Source organism: Carlito syrichta, unplaced genomic scaffold, assembly GCF_000164805.1.
Source record: "Carlito syrichta isolate Samal-C Ts95f unplaced genomic scaffold, Tarsius_syrichta-2.0.1 Scaffold315704, whole genome shotgun sequence".
Taxonomy (NCBI): Eukaryota; Metazoa; Chordata; class Mammalia; order Primates; family Tarsiidae; genus Carlito; species Carlito syrichta.
Genome location: NW_007259800.1, coordinates 70,473 through 93,627, shown reverse-complemented (window position 1 = coordinate 93,627; position 23,155 = coordinate 70,473). Strand labels below are relative to the sequence as shown.

General features: G+C 38.1%; 2 protein-coding genes across 2 annotated transcripts in view; both read right to left on the bottom strand.

The window, feature by feature from the left end:
- LOC103275756 (alpha-enolase-like) overlaps window positions 1-371 on the bottom strand; it is a 4,231-nt gene extending 3,860 nt beyond the window's left edge. The window contains 2 exon segments of the mRNA XM_008073159.2: window positions 21-229; window positions 310-371. Of these exon segments, the coding sequence (XP_008071350.2) occupies window positions 21-229; window positions 310-371 (271 nt within the window).
- A 1,699-nt stretch (window positions 372-2,070) lies between these two features.
- PSMC6 (proteasome 26S subunit, ATPase 6) lies at window positions 2,071-22,480 on the bottom strand. Its single transcript, XM_008073153.1, has 14 exons — window positions 22,352-22,480; window positions 21,255-21,334; window positions 21,122-21,161; window positions 20,840-20,892; window positions 19,006-19,073; window positions 18,653-18,767; window positions 16,786-16,873; window positions 13,955-14,016; window positions 13,745-13,868; window positions 13,306-13,367; window positions 11,554-11,674; window positions 11,332-11,412; window positions 6,108-6,179; window positions 2,071-2,587 (listed from the first exon to the last, which is right to left on the bottom strand). Exons 1-14 carry the CDS (start codon window positions 22,476-22,478, stop codon window positions 2,469-2,471), a joined length of 1,212 nt encoding a protein of 403 aa, XP_008071344.1. The 5' UTR covers window positions 22,479-22,480; the 3' UTR covers window positions 2,071-2,468.
- Between the last annotated feature and the right edge of the window lie 675 nt (window positions 22,481-23,155).

The following is a 23,155-nucleotide window of genomic DNA, read 5'->3' as shown; positions in this document are numbered from 1 at the left end:
CGGGCCGCCGGGATTCACACCGACGGGCGCCCCACGACCGTCCCCGCTCCTTCCTCCCGCCCCGCCCACGCCGTCCCAGCCAATCGCAGTCCACGCTCGCTTAGCGCCCGCCCCCCGCCGCCGCCAGGTGTCACCGCACCACTGCCCCGTCCCGCCCCCTCGCGAGAGCGCAGGCGCAGGGGGCGGGGCGTGGGAGGGGCGTGGCGGCAGGAGGGAACGCGTGAAGGTCCTGGGAAAGGTTGGGAGGCGGCGCAGCTGGGTCTGCACTTCCCAGGCTGGGCATAGGTGCAAGCAGGCAAAACACCCTACCCGCCAGAAACTGGTATCCGAAAGGAAAGCTGTGGCTTCTCCCCTCTCGGAGCTCTGCGCATCTGCGGTGAGGTTATAGCCAGAATAATAAATGAAGAGCGCAGCTTAGAGTCACCTTGTGCTACTCAGAAAAGGGAACGCCCATCACCTTTCAATAAATGATTAAAAGTCGCCTGAGGGCAGGAGTTTGAGACCTCCTGAAATCAGAATACATGGAAAATCGAAAAATTAGCCGGGTGTGGTGGCACCTGCCAGTAGTTCCAGCTACTTGGGAGGCTGAGGCGGAAGGCTCGCCTGAGCCCGGCAGTTAGAGGCTATGGTGAGCCACGATTGTGCCACTGCCCTCCAGCCTGGGTGAGAGACCCCGACTCAGGAAAAAAAAAAAAAAAAAAAAGATTAAAAGTATTTTACAAATACTCGGGAATTCACTTAAGAGTATCTCAAGAAAGTTCACTTAGAGTATCTCAAGAAAGAATGGCAAACGGAAAATCATCAAAAAAGAAACTGATAGCTGACTCAAAGTTAATATTATACTGTTCATAAAAGTTACTTTATCTGGGCCTAGGGAGATACTATTATGCTTTCTGCTTTTAAACAGTTGAGCAATCTCAAACTTGGATATGGAAGAACCCACACAAAAAAGATTTGCACACCAAATCGATTCTTTAAAAAATTGCAAAAAAAACCCCCATCAGCACAAAAGTGTAAGACAAGATAGTCACTCATTAACTAAATACAACTTACCATGGATCTGAATGAAAATCTGTACTCTAAAAATTACAATGGATAATAGTGAAAGATCATAAAAATATTTGACTTACACCTCCTCCTACATTCTATTATTTTTTATGTTGTCATATTATAAGATGCACTGCCAACACACAAATATGACACTGTTCAATAATTTGAGTATTATATGCCCACTTAAGTGTCCCATTTTCTCTATCACTATTTTAACTGTTTTTCACCTTTTAAGATGATAAAAAGGCATATAATATTCTGCTAGTAAGTTTTTGAGGATTGTATGATTAACCAGGTCATATTCTTTTGGACCTCTAGTGTTTATGAAACTGAAGTTGAGTGTCTTTTGTTTAACGCTTTTGATAATTGATGCCCAGTGATTATTTGCTTATGTAATTTGGTAAAGATTTTATTGCCACATGAAGTGAGAAAGAATTGTATATAGTTAACAGAAGTTTTCTCTTGAACATTTCTGACATCAACATACCCTACACCATACACTGTTAACCCGGTATTCAGATACCTATAGGTAGCATCCATGGATGACGCCAGGAAACAATAAATCTCCTGAAATTAGAGTATATGCAAAATTGTATATAGATGTGAGAATTTTTCCTGGAAGAGGGTCCAGACCTTAATGTTCTCAACAGGGACCTATCATGTCACATAAACCAAGAAAACCAAGTTACATTTATTAGCAAATACTACTTTTAATAACAATCTTTAAAAAGTTATGAAGGTGCATGCATTTTTAAAAAATTAATATCAAATAGCTTAATCACAGCAGGTGAAGCATACGTAAATAATTTCTGGAGGGAGGATCATATATAGACATACCCACACATCCACCACGTCATATATAAGATGATCTCATGAACACTAGGTGTGTGTACTATTTTAAAATATTATTCCAAAACCTATACCTAAATACAATTTAATCTGGGTTACCAAATAAGCAGTTTATTTGTGAAGGAATCTAAAGAACCATAGTAAATGTACTCTTAGAAAAAGACAAGAATATATGTAGGAGAACTGAATCAAACAGATTTTATTCAACTTTTTAGGATGAGGAAAACAAATGATATAAAATAAGTCATAAGAAATGCTTTCTTATACTACCATCTTAAATCATTTTCAATGTTTTACAAAATGCTCACACAGCAAATATGAAAAGCTTCAATATTCTTCTTTTGTAACTTCTGCTGCAATAAATGCAACATTAACAAACATACAAATTTCTTCTGTACCAATCTTAAAAGTTGAATTACTGAATTGCTAGTTTTTATGGTGTTACTCATACATATTTTTATTCACACACTTTTAATGAGATCACTGCTGATACATACATTATTTTCTTTAACTTTATTTTTACATTAAGCCAATGTCTGTCATGCAGCCATCAAAAGTCTTACAGTAAATTACACAGGTTTGTAGTCCAATTTAGACTCTAGTTTCTTAGAATCAGCCACTTTTCTGACTGCTTTCATGAAGTCTTCCTGTACTACAAAATCATGATCAGCACGAATTGCAAACATACCTGTAGACAATACAACATGATTACATATCACGTATGAATTATGTGGTATCATGTATCACATGTGAATTACATATTCATTATAAGAAAATGAAATAACGTAATTCTATGGAGTAAATGTGAAGAAACCTAGCTACTTTTGAGCTTGCAGTTCTAATTTATTAAAAACCAATATCCATATACCGCCATATTTCCATAGTTATGGTGATTATTTTCCAAGTCAAAAACAGATGAGACAATTATGTGAACATTTAAAATAGGGCTCAAATAGTCCTCTTAATAAAAACAAAAATAAAACCCAAAGCAAGTCCAAACTCTCAACAATATATACACATTTTAAGTGGTAGTTTCTTAACTCTATAGGCAATGACTCCCTGGAAAAAAGGGAAGCACATTTATGGAAAAAAAACAAAACACCTCCAGTAAGTTTGATAGCTGCTCCTTGTAAATTCCTTGTAGAGAACAGGAAGTTATAGAAAGCCAGCGGGATTTAATAAAAATTGGTTATTGGCCGGGCTTGGTGGCTTAGCCTGTAATCCCAGCACTTTAGAAGGCTGAGGTGAGTGAATTGCACAAGCCTGTGGGTTCAAGACCAGCCTGGGCAACTTGGTGAGACCTCATCTCTACAATAAATCAAATATTAGCCAGGAGTGGTAGTGCGCACCTGTAGTTCTGACTACTTGGAAGGCTGAGGCGGAAGGATCGCCTGAGCCTAGCAAGGTGACACTGGGGTGGCTGTGAGTGTGCCAGTGCACTCCAGCCTGGGCGACAGAGTGAGACTCTAACTCAAAAAAATAAAAATAAAAATAAAATAAAAATTGGTTATTATTTGTGTTAAAATTTATCTTACTTAAGAAACAAGTTGGTCTTTTTCATGATTTATATTTAATTGTCACATCTCAGTTTTTTCCCTTCAAATTTTTCACAAGTTACTTATTCAATACCATTTGACAAAGAGTTTAAAGTTTTCTTGTATGTGTGTTTTTTTCTTTTTAAGATTAGTTCTGTCACAGATATGGGTCCCAAATTTTGACACAATCCTAATTCATGATAAACTAAAGTTGGTAAGGTACCACTATCTACTAATTAAATGAGTTCTAATAGTTCCACTGAGGATCTGCTTGTATTAAATTTTCACTTACACAAAATGAGCGAGTTGGAATAGAAGATTTCAAGGGTTACTTCCTATCTTTTCTTTCCTTTCTAGATTTCTACATAAGGAAACATTCTATGTTTTCCTAGAAATCAAGTGGATGGAAATGATTGTTTTTTTAATAGCCAAGTTTTAAAACTTGTTCAGAAAGCCTCAGCTAAGCTAGGTAAGTTATTTTTGTAAACCTTGTGCATATGACTATTTCCAAATCACTGTTTAGTAAATGAATAAATCTGCAAAAGAGATACATTCTAATCTATAAAGGATGACAATGTCAAGACCTGAATGGAAGTGGCAATTATAGCTGAATCAAGTATATTTTAACTTACAGAAAGATTATGTTAACAAAAAAGGTTTGAAGTCTAATAAGAAAACCAAACAAAAATTTTAGTACATCTTCAGATGTGACTGTTGTACCCAGTTAAAAAGCTAAAATTTTGATATACAGAGAAGTTACAACTCTTCGTTTGAAATAAGATAAATTTAAAAAAATATATGGGGAAAAGAGCATATTATAATTTGATAGCATCAATCTTTAAGACCACAGCACTGCTTTTGTTTGGATTCCAATATAACCAAAGCAATTTCTGGTAATAATTTGGTCTGGTTTAGAGTTTAGAAAGCGAATGTCATGAATTACTTTGAGTAGTTCAAGTTATATGATAGCTTACCTCTTCATAACTTTGTTTACTGGTTAAGTCTCTGTGAGCATGTTCTACTCTGATTTGTATCAAAAGTTTCTAGACCTGCAGGTCTCGGATGCAGATACAGAGTCACAGTATACCCACGAAGATACTGCTACTGAGAAGCCATGCCTGAGCAGCTTCTTTAAACACTACCTGTTAAATTTATCAAAAAATATTGGCCGGGTGCAGTGGCTCAAGCCTGTAATCCCAACACTTTGGGAGGCCGAGGTGAGGGGATTGCCTGAGCCCATGGGTTTGAGGACGGCGTGGGCAACTTGGTGAGACCTCATCGCTACAATAAAAAAAAAAAAAAAAATTAGCCAGGCATGGTAGCACGCTCCTATAGTTCCAGCTACTTGGAAGGCTGAGACAGAAGGATCGCCGGGTCAATGCTGGGTGGTGGTGAGCATGCCACTGCACTCCAGCTTGGGTGATGGAGTGAGACTCCAACTCAAAAAAAAAAAAAAAAAGTTAAAATGAGGCTAAATATGACATGAAGAGCAAGAGGAAATCGTATATTTTAATATTTAAGAAAACTTTCAACCTATGAAGTCAGTAACTATAAAAACTATGTAAACATTTGTTTTTTTCTATTTTAAGAATCTATATGGCCGGGCTCGGTAGCTCAGCCTATAATCCCGCGCCTTTGGGAGGCTGAGGTGAGTGGATTGCCTGAGCCCACGGGTTCGAGACCCGCCTGGGCGGCGAGACCTCATCTCTACAATAAATAAAAAAATCAGCCGGGTTTGGTAGCGCATGCCTATAATTCCGGCTACTGGGAAGGCTGAGGCGGAAGGATCACCGGAGCCCAGCAGGCGAGGCTGCGGTGGCCAGGAGCGGTCATTGCACTCCAGTCTGGGTGACAGAGTGAGACTCCAACTCAAAAAAAAAAAAAAAAAAAAAGAATCTATATGGAAGATGAAAACTAAATTATTCAAGATAGGGTATTAAAGTTACTTGGTACCAGAAATAAAGACAGTATCACACAATTTTTACACACAATGCAGATATAAAAAAACAGTTATCACATAACCCACGAGAGAATTATGTGTAAAAACTATTTTACAAAAATTACATGATCAACATAATTCATAAATTAATCTTTCAAAGCTTACTGCTCATAGACATGTTATCAGAAAACATACATTATTCACTTCCAGCAGCTGCCCCTGGCACTGGCCCATTCTAACTCTAGCCACAGGTGTGGTAGGCAGTTTTGTATGGCCTCCGGCTCATTTCCAGGGGCCAGTGCTCTGTCACATGCCTCTCTTTCCACATTCTGCCCTAAGGCACCCAGAGTGTAGAGGAGTGAACACCACCAAGGGCAAATCTCATCAACGGAGGATGAGTGCTGGTAAATACATATTCCAGTCTTCTACCTTTCAACCAGGTTATCCTGGAAGGCATTCTGTTTTGCTTCTCTGAGGTCTCATCAAACTCTAACCCCCTTACCTACAGTAACTACCTCAACGGCACACCCTCTTATTGCCTTTTCCTCTTTCCATCTCACTTGCCCTGTTCTCTCTGACTTCCTGGAAACAACTGCCCCCCCCCCAAAAAAAAAACAAACTAGCATACACCCAAATCCTTGCAAGAGTCAGGCTCTGCTTTTGGACAAATTCAGACAGCTTTAGCAAATTTAAAAAATCAAAATCAATAGTAAAACTGTACTTTAAACCCTTACCTGCTTCAGTACAAACATTTCTCAGGTCTGCTCCATTAAAGCCATCTGAGAGCTTCACAATTGCTTCATAATCTGTTTAGAAAGAAAGAAATACTGGAAATTAGCTTTTAAAAAATTAGAGCCTTTCTTAATTTATGCCCACATGGAACATTTAAACTGAAGAGCTTGCTTTGAATTTGATCAGCTGGGTAGTCACATTGCACAATATTAACATCCAAAAACTAAGACTTCTGTTGCTGGAACCACAGGCATGCGCCACTACACCCAGCTAATTTTTTGAATGTAGAGACGAGGTCTCACCAAGTTGCCTAGGATGGTCTTGAACCCCTGGGTTCAGGCAATCCTCTTGTTTCGGTTTCCCAAAGTGCTGGGATTACAGGTGTGAGCCACAGCATCTAGCCAACGTGAAATTTTTAAGTGCTACAGCAGGCATTGACTAGATTTTCTGGTTTCTGTGAAAGTTTCAAGTTGTGAAGTATCAGTTCTATAATAACAATAGTAGTTAAGTGATCCCTCTACCCACCCACATGATAGACATGAACTGAAGAGCTGTAGGTTTGGGGTAGCAGTCATGGATTTGCTATCGGAGAGAAGTAAGAGAACATAGGCTACTACAATGCGATTAACTCTGATGATACACTCTTTGTCAGGCAATACAATGTATGTCAATATCTGTTTGAAATCATATAGATATTCACTAATTATCCTTTAATCAGGTTAAAATTCATTGTAAGCTTCCTTACAATGAGACAAGAATTCCCAAGGCTTGCACAGGATCTGGCACCTACCAGTATTCAGTATTTGTGTAAGAAACCTGTAAATTGACATCCTTTGTCCAGTTCAGCCGTTCTAGCTTAAAACTCTCACAGGAGCGATGAGATAGTAAGAAGAAACAATCAACTCTTTGTAATTATTTTGGACCATTAACTTCTAAAGGATGTTTAAAGCTGCCTGGCAATTATACTACTATTATTCCCTTAGACGTCAGCAAACTTTTTATGCAAAGGACCAGATAGTAAATATTTCATGCTTGGCAGGCCATATGGTCTCTGTCACAGCTACTCAACTCTGCTGTTAGAGTGGGAAAGCCGCCATAGACAATATATAGCTAAATGAGCATGGTTGAGTTACAACAAAACTTTTACACAAACAGAAGGCAGGGAGAATTTGTCTCACAAGTGTGTTTTGCTGGCCTCTATCTAAGGCCAGTTCCTCACTTTCACAAATAACTATTTTATACCTTCTCTTCTGTCCTCAATTCTCTAATAGTACTTCCCTATGTTCACTCTGAATTTGCATTCTAATTCTATTTCACTGAGTAAATAGAAGCATTCAGAAAAACACTGCAAGTTCCTATACTACCCGAGGACCTGTCATCATCAGCATCTACATATTCTGCCTTTACTCCATTCTTATAAATGACAAATATACATACAGATAGGGCCAACCTCTCTTCAAGGGAGGGCATTATTAATTTTTCTTTCTCCTAGATCATTCCCAGCAGCATTAGAAAAAAAAAAAAGTGGTATAAATTCTTCCATCTTAAAACTCTACCAAATCCTCTTGTCTCCATCTCCCTTCCATTTCTTCTGTGTCCCCACTGCAGAACTTAAAAGAAATGTCTAAACTCAACGCCTTTCCTCCCAATCTCTCCGAAATCCATCTGAAGTAGGCTTTCACCCCCACCACTCCTAAGAAATTACTTTTGACAAGGTTACCAATGACCTCCACATAGTTCAATACAAAGGTCTACTCTCAAAATTCTTTAAAATACCTATCTGTATATCTATCTATCTATCTGAGAGAGAGAGAGAGGAAGAGAGACAGACAGTCAGAAAGACAGACAGACATGGGGTCTTGCTATGTTGCCCAGGCTGGTCTCAACCTCCTGGCCTCAAGCAATCCTCGTGCCTCAGCCTCCAAAAGTGCTGGGCATACAGGCGTGAGATACCATGACTAGCCTCAGAACTCTTTTTATATGACCCACTGTCAGCATTTGACAGAGATCAGTCACTCCTCAAAAAATGTTCTTCATTTATCTTCCAGGACACCACCAGCTCCTGGTTTTACTTCTACTACTGTGACTCTGCCTTCAGACTCCTTTGATGTTTCTTCATCTGAACTTCTTAATGCCTAAATTATCTAAGCTCAGTCTTTGACTTTCTTCTCTTCTCTATCCAAATTCAATACCACTTGGAAATCTCATCTAATCATAAGACTTGAAAAACCATTTTTAGGGCAACCCCTTTGGGTCCCCTCCCACTGTGGGAGCTTTTCTGTCCTCTCAAATCCTGCTTTCTGGAAAATGCTATGCAACCATTAAAAAAGAATAAAGCTGCCGGGCTCAGTGGCTCAGCCTGTAATTCCAGCACTGTGGGAGGCTGAGGCAGGAGTTTAAGACCAGCCTGAGCAATTCGGTGAGACCTTGTCTCTACACTAAATCAAAAAAATAAGCCAGGCACGGTAGTGCACACCTGTAGTTCCAGCTACTTGGAAGGCTGAGGTGGCAAGATCGCCTAAGCACAGCAGTTGAGACTGCGGTGGCCATGAGCATGCCATGCACTCCAGCCTGGGCAACAGAGTGAGACTGCAACTCAAAAACAAAAACAAACATTTTTATACTGATATTTTCCACATCTGTATCTCCAACATAGATTGCCCCAATGAACTACAGATGGATACAGAATTACTAATCAACCCTTTTAGTTAAAATAAATGAGTTGCCAGCATCTCAAATTTAACTCTTTGCACTCGGAGACAACTCACGGATCACCTACCAGCAACTTGACTGTACTTTATAAAAATGAAAAACTAATCACGTCTCAAAAATAGTATGACACCAGAACCAATTATTTTATTGTAATGATCTTTGGCTTACAATGGAAGTTTGGATAGTGAGAACTTATTTATGACAAAAAAATCAAAATTTTATATCTTATATTTTCCTAACGTGTGGTAATGTGTGAAACAGTCAGCAACATGCATTGCTGGTTCATTGTTACATGCTGTGCAATAGTAATTTGTTTGACAGCTTCCACCTGGTATTTTTCTATTTGAGCAGACAATACAGTCTCTTTTTCTTCCTCCCATATTAATAAATGTAGTTCATTGCCCAGTCTGTTGTTCGAAGATGATGTGGAAGAACATTATCTTTCTAAATAACGCCAGTTGATTTTTTAAGATTTATATCTCAGTATATATTCTATCTCCCTATTTGCTTTATTAAGTAATTTGAATGGAAAACTTCAGGAAACATACATTTTTGAAAAATTTGCGCTGGCGTAAGTTTGTCCTGCTTAATATGTCCCCTGAGAGGGGACATTCGAGTGCAAAAGATTAATATATCCAGAATCAAACTCTTTATTCTCCCCTTAAAGCCTAACCTTTCCAGTCTTTTCCATTTTAACTGCTGGCAACCCCATTTTTCCAGTTGCTTAGGCCAAAAGCCAAAGTCTTCCCTGGCTCTTTTCTTTAACTCACACCGTACATCCAATCCATAAGCAAGTTGTGTCAGCTCAACTTTCAAAACATATCCAGAATATCAGCCTTTTAAAAGACATTGTCCATTATATCTCAATAAAGTTGGGAAAGGGAGAAAAAACTTTGCTACCACTTTTGACCAGACCATCATCATCTTTTCCCTGGATTACTGAAATAAACTCCTGATCGATCCTCTTGTTTCTATTCTCGTCCCTCTACACTTTACTAGTAGCATGCAGTCAGAGTAATCTTAAATGAATTTCAAAATATTTATGGTTGAAATAATACCTGGGATTTGTTTTTTTAAAAATAAAGAGGGATGGCAAGAGAAAGGAAAGGTTAGGGACGAAACAAGACTGGCCAAGAATTATTATTAACACTGAAGTGGATCATCAATAAAAATTACCTGAATGTATGTCTTTATATATTGTTTTTGTTCCTAAATGTACATATTCAAAAACTAAATTAAAGACAAAAAAATCAAACCCTCAAATTAACCTAAACATGTATCATATTAATAACTACACAGAATGAAAAACTGATGCAAGTAAATTTTTGAAAGACAGTACTATAGTTGTACAATTTTTAAAGAAATACATAATAATTGAAGCTGGCAGATTAGTACACAGGGGCCTGAAGTTTATTATGCTCTTTTCTCTGCTTTTATGTGTTTCTAACTCTACAATCAAAAGTTAAAAATCCCAAAAAGTGAGATCCTATCTATCATTCCTCTGCTCATAGTCCTCCAGGGGCACCCATATCACTACAAGTAAAAGCAGAGGCTCTATGCCCTGACCTTTATAAAGCTCTGCAGACTCTGGTCCCCACCACCTCCACAATTCTGCCTGCTGGCATTGTGCATTTACGCTGCCAGACACCCTGGCTTCTGTGCTGCTCCTGGAGTGAGCCAGCCATGCGCCTGCTTCAGGTCATCTTCCTTGCCACTCCCTCTTGGATGGAATGATCTTCCTCCATATCTGTGTCTAGTTCCTTCACCTTTGAGGTCATTGCTTAAAATTCACCTTCTTAGTTGGGCACGGTGGCTCATGCCTGTAATCCCAGCACCTTGGGAGGCAGAGGTGAGAGGACTGCCTGAACTTGGAGGTTTGAGGTCAGCCTGGGTAACTTGGCCAGATCTTGTCTCTACAGTAAATAAAAAAAATTAGCCAGGTGTGGTGGTGCACGCCTGTGGTTCCAGCTACTTGGAATGCTGAGGTGGAAGGATCACCTGAGTCCAGCGCGTTGAGGCTATGGTGGCCACGAGTGTAACATTGCACTCCAGCCTGAGTGACAGAGTGAGACTCTGACTCAAAAAAAAAAAAAAAAAAAAATCACCTGCTGGCAAGGCCTTCCCTATACTAATCCTCCTCATGTTAAAAACGTACAAACTCATACCTGCTCCTGCCATTTCCTGTCCTCCTTTTCTTGCTTTATTTTCCTCCATAGCACTTATCACCATCTAATATATTTTATGTTTTGCTTACTTTATCTGTCTTTCCTAATAAGAATATAAGTTGTTTAAAGGCAGAATTTGCCTGTTTCATTCCTTGCTATATCCCCAGCCCTTGAAACAGTTCCTAGCATATAACACATGCTCAGTGTTTGCTGAATTTATGCTCTTTTCTCTGCTTTTATGTGTTTCTAACTCTACATCAAACCAGATTTGGTAGACCATCAGTAATATCCAACTTTATTTTGCTTCATTTACCAACTATAAATACATATAAAAGAGGTTACTTCTTACCTATTTCACCATGCTTTGTAATGGGGCCTGCATGAATTTTCAGTATGTCTAATCTTGCTTGTTCATTTGGCAAATCGATATCTGAAAATAAAAAAAATTATTTTATAGTCCAGTTTTGTACTTTTTGTTTTTTCCAGTAAAGTGGGGGATAAGGGGAAGTGTGGAAAGAGACATGGACATAGACAAAGGGAAATGGATAGCAGGTAAAAAATCTTAACTCACGTATTTTTCTGTCTAATCTTCCAGGACGCAGCAAAGCAGGATCCAGTGTATCTGGTCTGTTTGTAGCCATGATCATTTTAACTCTATGCAGAGTATCAAATCCATCCATTTGATTCAGTAACTAAAAATATTTAAAAAATAGATTTTATAAAACATTTTAACCATTAAAAAATTAACAGCACAAACTTATTATATGCCTAATATCATGTATTGTCTACAGACAGATATGTGACCTTCAGAATAATCATTTGACAGAATTCTACTTTTTTCCCTTGGTTTTAAGGATATACTTTCTTTTCTGAATCAGTCTCACTCTGTTGCCCAGGCTGGAGTGCAGTGGTATGCTCACAGCCACAACAGCCTTGACCTGCTGGGCTCAGGCAATCCTTCTGCCTCAGTCTTCCAAGTAGCTGGTACTACAGGTGCAAACCACTAAGTTCAACTAATTTTTTATTTATTGTAGAGACGAGGCCTCACCAAGTTGCCCAGGCTGGTCTCGAACCTTTGGGCTCAGGCAATCCTCTCGTCTCCGCCTCCCAAAGGGGTGGGATTACAGGTGTGAGACACCACACCCAGCTTAAAGGGATATACTTTCTACCTTCACAGCTGTAAGTCAAATTATGTACCTTTTTAATAGTTACTGCATAGTTTTAATAAATCTGATGGTTTCCATTATGTCAAGAGTTATGAACTATGTGAGTCTGATTTTCAGCATCCAAAATTTTTTCATACAAATATTTTTTAAAATAAAAACTACTAATGAAATCTAATGTATAAAGTGATTATATGTGTCAAATGTAACACTTACATTAGGGTAAGTGGATACTAAGATTCTTCCATAAATTTGATTAACAAACCTGTAAAATATCTTTTCAAATAATCCTATAATACATAGAAGTATTGAAAGAGACCAAACATATTTCCTTCAATTTCTAAAGTTTTCTTGAGTAAATGAAGACAAACCTTATTGCATTTAACATTCTTTAAAATATAGCTAACTTGGTAATATGTGGTAGTGATGACATATCAGTTACACAACTAACACCAGTATTTGTATCCTTATAAAGTAGCTCAATTAAGGGTTTCTAAGTGACTTTATAACCAACTTAAAAATCCTATTTATCTTCTGAGCAGACCAGAAAAACATATAAAACTGATTTTCAAATATCCCTAGTGAAAAGAATTTTGACATTGCATTACCTATGCTACCTAGTTTCTATCTGAAGTGGGAAAATGTGCCTGGAATTTTGCTATCACTTTCACAGTGGGGAAAGGCTTTATGTACATTCTTTCATTTCATCACATATCTTCTTTAGTTATCACAAATATTTTAGTTGCCCCTCAGTCTCAGCAATAAAGCAAGAGAAAAAAGAATGATTTTTAGAGTCGTCTCATTTGTAATTCTAATTTATTTGTCATTAGTCTTAACATAGCAGTTAGTTACAAAATGTCTTAATAAAACTAGCACAAAGTCACATCAATTTAAATATCTGAATGGCTGATCTGCTCAAAAAAACACAGAATAGAGATAAACACCAAATGGAACTTTGCAGGTACCCTTATTTTAGAGTAGTCATTTTCCTATTACAGACTGTGATACAGAAACATGTTCATTACGATCAACATTTTCAAATTTAACATTTAATTCTTCATTTAAAATGTTGTATATATTTTGACTTTCAAATATGCAATGTTTAATTTTTCATTTAATAAGCATTGGTTTCTTTACCAATGCCTTTTACCAGATATTACCTCCATTAAAGTTCTCTGAATCTCTCTGTCAGCTGAAGTACCCTCAGAAAACCGACGACCACCTACAATAGTCATTTGGAAATGTAGATGCATTACTCTTTTCCTCTGTAACCACCATTTAAGAAAACAGAACATAATAGTAGTGTCTGTGGCTAAAAACATTACGATGAAAATTAAACGGTTAAGAATTATACTGACAAAGTTCAAACTGATTTTGGTTAACATTTCTCATTTTGTTATTTTCTAAAGTGATTGATTACAATTGGTTAAAGTTTTCAAGAATCTTTTAAAAGTAACATCCAATTCACTGTGTTATCTATTTCATACAAGTCACAATTACAGATTAAGAGAGAAGGAAAAAGTTCTTTTAGAATTAAGGAAAATTTCTTAATGCTTTTAAGAGAAGTGTAAAACAAATTTCAAAAGGTGTTGTTCTTACCAATAGCATCTATTTCATCCATAAAAATGATGCATGGCTGATGGTCCCTGGCATAATTAAACATTTCTCTGATTAAACGAGCACTTTCACCAATGTACTTGTCTACAATAGAACTAGATACAACCTGATTAAAGGAAAAACAGTAAGGTGAATACAAGACAATGTAAATGAAATTTAATTTCAACAACTACAAAATAATTTTCCCTTTACCTTTAAGAAATTGCAGTCCAGCTGGCTAGCAACAGCTCGTGCCAAGAGTGTTTTTCCTGTACCTAGAAACATTCATAGTCCCAATTAGATAGACGGTAAAATAAATTTTCAAAAGCCTTTTAAGAATATAATCCTTTGGCAAGTAAATTTTCCAAGATGAAAGCTAAGTCCCAAATAAATTGTTTATCTAAAATTCCAAAGCACTTCTAGTCTCAATATTAAAATTTTAAATTTTATTCAAATCTCTTATAATTTTATATTTTTATTTCTATTTTATTATTTATTTATTTTTTAGTCAGTGGTGGCTCTCTTTGCCAAAGCAGTTATAATTTTATTTTCAACTGACAAGTAATATATTTATTTATGGGGTAAATGCAATGTTATGATGCATGTATATATTGAGAAATGATTATATCAGGATAATTGACCTATCTATCACTTCTGGTACTTATTATTTGTGGCAAGAACATTTAAAATCTACTATTAGCAAGTCTGAGATATCTAAAACATTATTCATTATAGCCACCACACTGTGCAATAAATCACTACAATTTATTCCTCCTGTAGAAGTGAACTTGATACCCTTTGACTGAAATCTCTCCCTTCCCCATCCATCATCACCAATGCCCTGTCCTCTGACAATCACCATTTTATCCTCAGTTTCTATGAGCTCCACTTTTTAGGAATGTGAGATTATGCGGGGATTGTCTTTCTGTGCCTGGCTTATTGCACTTTGCATATCATTTAGATTCACCCATATTGTCACAAATGACAGAACTTTTTTTTAAGGCTGAATAGGCCTGGCACAGTGGCTCATGCCTGTTATCCCGGCACTTTGGGAGACCAAGGCGGGAGGATCACGTGAGCTGAGGAGTTCAAGGCCAGTCTAGAAAACACAGCAAGACCTCGTCTCTACAAAAAATAAAAATATTAGCTGGGTGTGGTGGCGTGGTCCTGTAGGTCTAGTTCCTCAGGAGGCAGAGAAGGAAGATCACCTGAGCCCAGGAGGTTGAGAATGTGGTGAGCCATGACTGTGTCACTGCACTTCAGCCTGGGTGACAGAGACCCTGGCTCAAAAAAACAAAAACAAAAAGACTGAATAGTATTCGTGTGTGTGTGTGTGTGTGTGTGTGTGTGTGTGTGTGTACACACCATGTTTTCTTTATCCATTCATTCACAAATAGGCACTTATAGGTTGTTTCTATATCTTGGCTATTATGAATAATGTTACAATGATCATGGAAGTGCAGATATCTTTTTGACACATTAATTTCAATTCCTTTAGATATATACTCAGAAGAGGGACTGCTGGATCATGTGGCAATTTTTTTTTTTGAGGAACCTCCACACTGTTTTTCAAAATAGCTGTGCTGACTTACATTCCCATCAACCATGTACAAAGGTTCCCTTTTCTCCACATTCTTGCCAACACTTTTTTTTTCATTTTTTAAAAAATAGTCATTCTAACAGGTATAAGGTGATATCTCATTGCTTTGTAATTTTATTTTATTCACACTGAATATAGAAATTTAGAAATATATCAAACTACTTACAATATGGCCTATGACAAAACTTGTTACATTAAAATACATTGGTTGACCTTGCACACTGATTGGATCTTTTACCTATGGATATTTTAACATCAAGCCGTGGTTATTTAGAAGCTTGGTTCAATGAGTTTTGAAAATCTTTCAAAGGTTGATACTTTTTCATTATAGAATGTTAAAAAAGTATTTGTTATTTGTACCACCCATCTCATTAGAAAAGTCTTTAGTACTAACATAGTAGAAAGTTTTCAAGCCCATAGTGCCAGTTTTCAAAGTTTTCAGAAATTCAAATTTTCTCTTGAAAGCTCAAATTTTATCACTGGCATCAGTTATTTCTCTCATATGACAGGCTCGATTTGTTCACTTTGGAAAAAAACATGTGCCAAATAACCAATAACCAGTCTGAATAACCACAGCTTGTCTGTAAATTGTCCATTCAAGTAAAAACAGTATTCCATGAGAAGCAACTAATTCAGGTGGCAACTCAAATAACTGCAGAAGTACTTTTCCTAAAGACAACTATCTTATTCAATATGCAGGAGTGCTTTGTATGTATTTTCCATTTCACTACACAGAACACAAAACACTCCAGAATGAAGATTTAACAAAACTAATAGTTTTTACTGTTTCACCAAGAATATTTAAAAGTAAAATTGTCATTTTTTAAAATTTTGCGCTGCAAGTACATGGCAGTCAAGAACACAATGACTACGAGTACTGATTCATACCATGAACAACTGACTCATGCGATGGTGTGGGCAATCTCGCCCAGGTTGCTTTTGCACCTCTGGTGCAGATGTCAACATGGTGTGCGAGTCAAATAACATCTTAGTATCATAAGAGTAGTTCTGACCTTGCAAATTCCATGAACGCATCTCAGCAACACCCAGAGGTCTGGGAACCACTCTTTGAGGGCTATGGCCCTAGAATCAAATGGCCAGGTTCCAAGAAGCACTTGTTTTTACTCTGTTGCCATTTCATTAAATGTACGGTGAATATAGGCTTTTATTTACACTTGGACTAGTGCTTCCTCAAGCATTGAAAAAGAAAAAGTTGGTTTCATAACTACCTGAAATGCTTGTTTAAAGGCTAATCCTGTACCCACTCCAATCTACTTCATCAAAACCACACATGGGGCCTAGTAATCTGTATTTTTTAAAAGTATGCCAGAGGCACAGATGCAGTAAGCATGCCTCCAGGAATAGCAGACACACATCTCCTACCCTATTCTCAATCTGAGTGAAGCAGAGGTTGGCCCTGCCCACATTAAACTTCAATACCAACCTGGTGGACCGTATAACAAACAGCCTTTTGGAGGTATAATTCCCACACGCTGGAATAACTCTGGGTTTGTAAGAGGTAATTCTATTACCTGGAAAAGATGTGGTATGTTTCCTTAAAAGCTAGTAAATACTTTTAATGTAATTTCAAACACTTTAAGTCAAATATCACCATAGTTAGGTGAACACATCATAACTCATAATAGATCTAGACTTCCATGCTATGTAAAACTATTTATATTAAGAGGTTTTTCTATAGGTAAATGAAGATTTCTTAAATTTAAATGATTTTAAATAATGCATAATAAGCTATACACTTGATTGTGGTGATAGTTACACAGGTTTATAATTTGTGAAAACATATTTGAAATGTATACTTAAAACCTGTGCATTTATTGGATGTAAATTAGACCTCAATTAAGTTATACTACAAAAACAACAGGCAAGTAAAACAAAGAAAATTCAAAGGACCTACACTAGCTTGCATTTGAAAATATACCAAAATAATTATAAAATGGGGTTGATAAGTTATAATGGCCACTAAGAGAAAAGACATATAAAATTTTTATCTGTTGGCATTTTGATAGCAGCCCTAAAAGAACACTATGTTCTGCTCTCAATATCCTTCCAAGACTGATTCAAGGGGGGAAAAAATGAAGAATAGAAGAACTGAGTATTTTACTATCCAATTTAAATTACTCACAGTACCAGAAATTTAAAAGATAAATTTCTAATTCAACAGCTGTGTCCATAAGGTGTGACTGTGACAAGCTAGAAGTGAGAAATCAATATTCTAAAGTATCTACAGACAGAAAGGGGTACTGCATGTATGATTCCTTCTGCTCCTATGGCTGATGCAGCAAGTCACTGTGGAAGGCATTCTTTCATAGCTCCATGAAGCACTTGTTGCCACTTCACAAAATATAAGGTGAAAAAAGGCTTTTACTTACACTTGGACCGGGGCTTCCTCAAGTAATGTCAAAGAAAAATTTGGCTTCATAACCACCTGAAATGCTTGTCTAAATGCTAATCCAGTGCCCACCCCAATCTACTTCATCAAAACCATTCAGAGGGCAGAGCATTTTAAATAAGTATTCCAGAAAAATCAATGTGTTGGTTTGAGATCTACTGGCTTAGGTTTTCAATGAGATGAAATAAGATATTTCAACTATTCCCCTTCATTCCCAAGTATTTCAGCCTAAATCAGGATGAAATCGACAGCACAATTTAATTTGCTTTACAGATAATAGTTAAAAGCCATGTGTGCTGTTTGGGAAGGCAATCCTGGTTAGATTCTTCACCTAAAAGTTTAAAAGATTTCCAGCACTCCTAAAACCAGAATTTTTCTTGAATGGCAGCAAATGGCTTTAAACAAATAAATAAGGCACAGGTAACTCACTCTACTGTTTAAAGGTAAGAAGCTATATTAACGGGATTATGGAAAAAATTACATTACACACGTTACCTACCCAAATATACTCTGACCCAAGTAATTGATTATAATAATCAAAACCACAGAGGGTAAGGGTATCAGATTATGTTCTGAATCAAAATAATGAGCAAAACTATATTAAATAGTGATCCTTTGAAATTTTCAGTTTATGTTAATTACTCTTAGCTTCTTTCCCCTTTCCTTTGCCACAAAAAAGGGCAGAATTTTTCCAACACCAAATTATCTCCAAATTAACAAACACCAGTAATTCTCATAGTTAGAGTCAATGCTATTCTTCTAAGCAAAAGTACTAAATACATAATATTGTAACTACTAGTTGTACAAAAAAATTGCTTTTTCATCCTGTTTTTCCTTTTAGGCATCCTAAAACCAGTACTATGTATTAGTAAGTTCAGAGAACAAAGCAAATAGTACCAACCTCTCTTAATTCCCGAATCTGTTCCGAGAGTCCACCAATCTCAGAATAAGAAACATTCCCGGGGTCCTCATGGGACATGTTGTAAACCAGTGGATCCACCTCTCTTGGCAAATATCTAGAATGAAAAGGCATACATTTTTCTCTTAAAGACATATTTTCTCTCAGCTTACAGATAAGAGTACATACATAATGTCTTGTTTATGCAAGTACCTGCAGGTGATTTTATAAAGATGTGTTTTATTAGAAACTAGTAAAAGGGAAAAATTATCAAAATATCCACTGATCTCAAGAAGCATATATTTTGGAGAAAATCCTCCTCTTGTGAGGCAAACTAAACGCAATAAGAAACCCACCTCATGATAGTTAGTGTAGTCATATCCAAAGCAACTCTTGTTCCTGGCTTCAGCTTACTTTTGTCAAGCTAGTTTTGTAAAACAAAAGGTATCATATAAACATTTAAAAAGGGACTAGCGCTCTAACAAAAGCTTAATATTTAGAAGCCGAATACTCATTTTTACCCTTCAGAGAGAACACAAATATCAAATCATAAATTTCATGCTAACAGAATGGCTTATAAAAGTAGTAAGTTAAAGTTATTTCCACCTGTCCCTAAAATGAATGGTCTTTTGTGCAATCTCTGTGTGAAATGTAAAATCACTAGTACACAAAGTCTGAGGTGGTAATGATTTGTTTTTGAAGAAGGAATGGACTTTGGTATTTTACTTTCAAAGGATCACTATTTAATATAGTTTTGCTCATTATTTTGATTCAGAACTCTGTAGTACAGTGACACCGGGAACTGGTACCAAAGCACTTCATGTTAGGGTGAATCATACTACTTTATTGGCATATTTGTCCATAATTAGATATAATCTATCCAATAGATTCACCTCACACTCAAGATATCACCTTACAAAGATAGAGTTTTTTTGTTTTGTTTTGTTTTTTGCGTTGGAGTCTCACTCTGTTGCCCAGACTGGAGTGCAGTGGCACGCTCATGGCCACTGTAGCCTCAACCTGCTGGGCTCAGGTGATCCTTCCACCTCAGCCTTCCAAGTAGCTGGAACCACAGGTGTGTGCCACCCCACGGGGCTATTTTTTGATTTACTGTAGAGACAAGGTCTCGCCAAGTTGCCTAGGCTGATCTCCAACCCCTGGGATCAGGCAATCCTCTCACCTCTGCCTCCCAAAGTGCTGGGATTACAGGCATGAGCCACTGTGACTGGCTAGTTTTTGATAGTTTAAAAAACTGCTTTTACAATACAATTTCAGAATCACCTAAATTACTGACCACTTGTCATAAGATTTTATGAAGGGCTCCAAATTTAGGATTTACTGCCAACTAAAATGAAGTGAAGACAGGCAAAGCACTAGGTTTAATGTAATGGATTAAGATTTTTTTAAAAACCGCCAATGAGGTTACTTGAAATAAGACAGAAATCAATATGAAACTATTTCAATACTTATATCTATAGGGAACACAGCCGGGCATGGTGGCTCATGCCTGCAATCTTAGCACTTTGGGAGGTGGTAGCAGCGAGAGGATTACCTGAGCCCACAGGTTCAAGACCAGCCTGGGCAACTTGATGAGACCTCGTGTCTACAACAAATCAAAAAAATTAGCCGGGCATGGTGGTGTGCCACTGCACTCCAGCCTGGATGACAGAATGAGACTCTGATTAAAAAAAAAAAAGAACATCACATAAGCTGGCTTCAGACACTACTGAGAGTGATTCAAGCCATCTCTTGTCATCTTTGATAACTGTAAAATGAAATCTAAGGTTATTTCAACATACATATTCTAATCTAAATGACCTCATACAAAATTAACTTAGTCCATAATACAGTCTTTAAGTAACATTCCTGAACATTTAAATATAGATATAGGTAACTGATAGTGTATCACTTTGTAGTCCTCCTCAAAAAAGACATTAAAATAAAATAATCCACTTTCCAGTTCTAACTGACTTTGATTTCTAAGTGGGGAGATCTGTCTAAGGCAGTGTAACACTGTAAGAAAAGTAGGAAATACCAAGAGTCAAAATCCATGAGTTTGAATTCAAGGTTTGCTAATAATTAGCTATGTCTGAATAAATTGAGTTATAGGTATAATGCCCAACCTGCTTACCTCAAGAATTAGATACAACAACTTACAATTATAAAGCACATACAAATGTAGAGTATTACCTGTCGACGACAACCCACAACATATCTTGGTCCATTTGTAGCTTTAACAATGACTAGAAGAAAAACATGAAAGAATAAATTAAGAAACAGAAAGTAAAATAATATATATCCACATCAACGAAGGGTTTAGTTTTATTTCAGCCCTTTAAGACAATAGTTGAGAGAAAACTTAGTCTATGCAAAAATATCTCTCTGCATTACTGTCAATAAAATAATAACATTTCAAAAGTCAGGGAGGGATGGGATGCTTTTCTTTACTAATGAATAATCTAACTCACTTACATTTTTCTTCAGTTAATTGTTTAAGCACTTCACCCACAATCTAAGGAAGAAAAAGAAAGCATTACTTTTTGTCAACAGCTAAAAAACAAAACAAATTACCATCACCCTCTACACCCCATACTCCATTACCTACCTGCCCAACACTTTGTAGGGCCTTCAGATCATTTTCAGACTTTTCATACTGCTTAGTAAGTTCTTTTAATTGTTCCCTTACTGAAATAACATAATGTAAACATTTAAAAATTAAACAATAACTTTAACGCGTTTAAGTTGCTTAAGTCTCACTTTACTTAAGTCAATTTCACTTTAGCTAAATTTCACATTCGATATGTCAAATCACACATTCGATATTTCAAACCACAAAAGAATGCTGTTTGTAATGAATAGTGACGCGCTTAAAATGTTACATAGAAAGCAACATGCTTTTCTTTTCTTGATCCACAATCCTTACTTGTATAAAGCATATTTTAAGTTACATTCTCAACAGATACTGACATCCTGACACTTCCAGAGCTGCACGAATCCGAATGACAGTCAACGAGTTAGATCCTTCTTCCCTCTTCGTCTACCCACCTGGACTACTCTCTCTGGTTTTCTACCCTAAATAAGGCCAAAAAATGCAGTTCTCCAAAGAATCACATGACTATGGTCTTCCTTGATTTAATCAAACCATTTGAACTTTTCAATGAGGGTGCACTGAAAAAGCGTTCAGGACTCAGGAGATCAGGGAAACTTGTTCGCCGGACACCGCACAACACGAAACACGAGGAGCGCCGCGCTGGGTTATGAGGCCACCTGGATCCCCTCTCTCCGAAGCCCCGCGTCCAGCTTTCAACTGCACGAACGGGCCGATTCCTAGAGTCTCGTATTTGGCTTAAGCTTCCTCGATCAAGCGTCTGCCCTCGCCTGTCCCGGGACTCCGCCAACACTGCTCTCCTTGCCCCCCGCCCTAGGAAACACCCCCAGCCCACGTCTTCCCCACTCCTCTAGTCCCTTCCCATTTCCATCTCAGAATCGCGGATGTTCTGCCACCCGGACCGGACCGGGCCGTTTCCACGCCTGAGAGGGTGTTGCGCCCCCAGCTCAGGCCGGATGACAAAGCGCCTTGTCGCTGGACCGAGGCCTGCCCATCTCCGAGGCTCGGTCACCGCGCCCAGCCAAAGGCTTCCGCGTCGTCAGAAGCAGAAGCAGGTCCGGCACGAGAACATGTGAGAAGAAAGGTGCACTCACACTCCTTCAGGCGGCCGTCAATCTCCTTGTGCTCCAGCAGCTTCTTGCGGTAGTCCTGAAGCGCCTTATCTCTAGGGTCCGCCATGATGAGAAGCCGTCGCTCATAGGGGATGCCGGGAAGGGCCATGGCCGTCCGGGCGGGGGAAGGGGCGGGACGAGGGAGGGGTGCCTGCCCGAGGGGGCGGGCTTACAGACGACCCCGCCCCTTCCGGTTGGACCCGTCTCTCTACTCCACTTCTCCCGCCCCTATGTCTCGGTTCACCTAGAGCGACGACGGCGTGCACCGAAGGAGGCCTCCGGCCACACCGTCCCCTGCAGGCCAGGGTGGGTAGAGCAGGGTGCGGTTATCCTGGTCACCCCGAGGTGCCTCGGTATGAAGTCACTGCTGCCCTGGAAAAGTCTCTGTAATATAATGAGATGACAGTGAAGTAAGGAACGTGTAATTCCGATGGCCTGTCGGTACAATACAGGTGACCTTCTGGAACAAGGCAGAACTATCCAGACCTCCAGGTACAGGAGAAATAGGCCACTTCATTCAATCAGTCAGTCTTCAGTGAAAGAAGCCTTAAGGATAGAGCTGCTCATGATCTGGTGGGAAATTTAAAAGATAACTTCAGAATGTAACAAACACTGTGATGGAAACCAAACACGATGATGTTATAAAGTGGGAAGAATTAATTTAGAATAGATATCTGAGATGAGGAGTCAGCCATGCAACAAACCGAAGAATCTTCTAAACAAAGGAGACAGTAAGAGCAGGTCCTGGGAGAAGGGAGGAGGAGGGGAGCTTGACTCTCTTCTGGG

Bases quoted from the DNA above. Each gene is read 5' to 3' on its own strand.
- PSMC6 (XM_008073153.1), bottom strand. From the start codon at position 22,478: ATGGCCCTTCCCGGCATCCCCTATGAGCGACGGCTTCTCATCATGGCG. The intron at 13,869-13,954 runs GTAAAGGGAAAA...TCCTTTAATCAG, and splicing joins TGGACTGCAATTTCTTAAAG to GTTGTATCTAGTTCTATTGT. The intron at 6,180-11,331 runs GTAAGAAGTAAC...CTTTCTAAACAG, and splicing joins TACAAAGCATGGTGAAATAG to ATTATGAAGCAATTGTGAAG.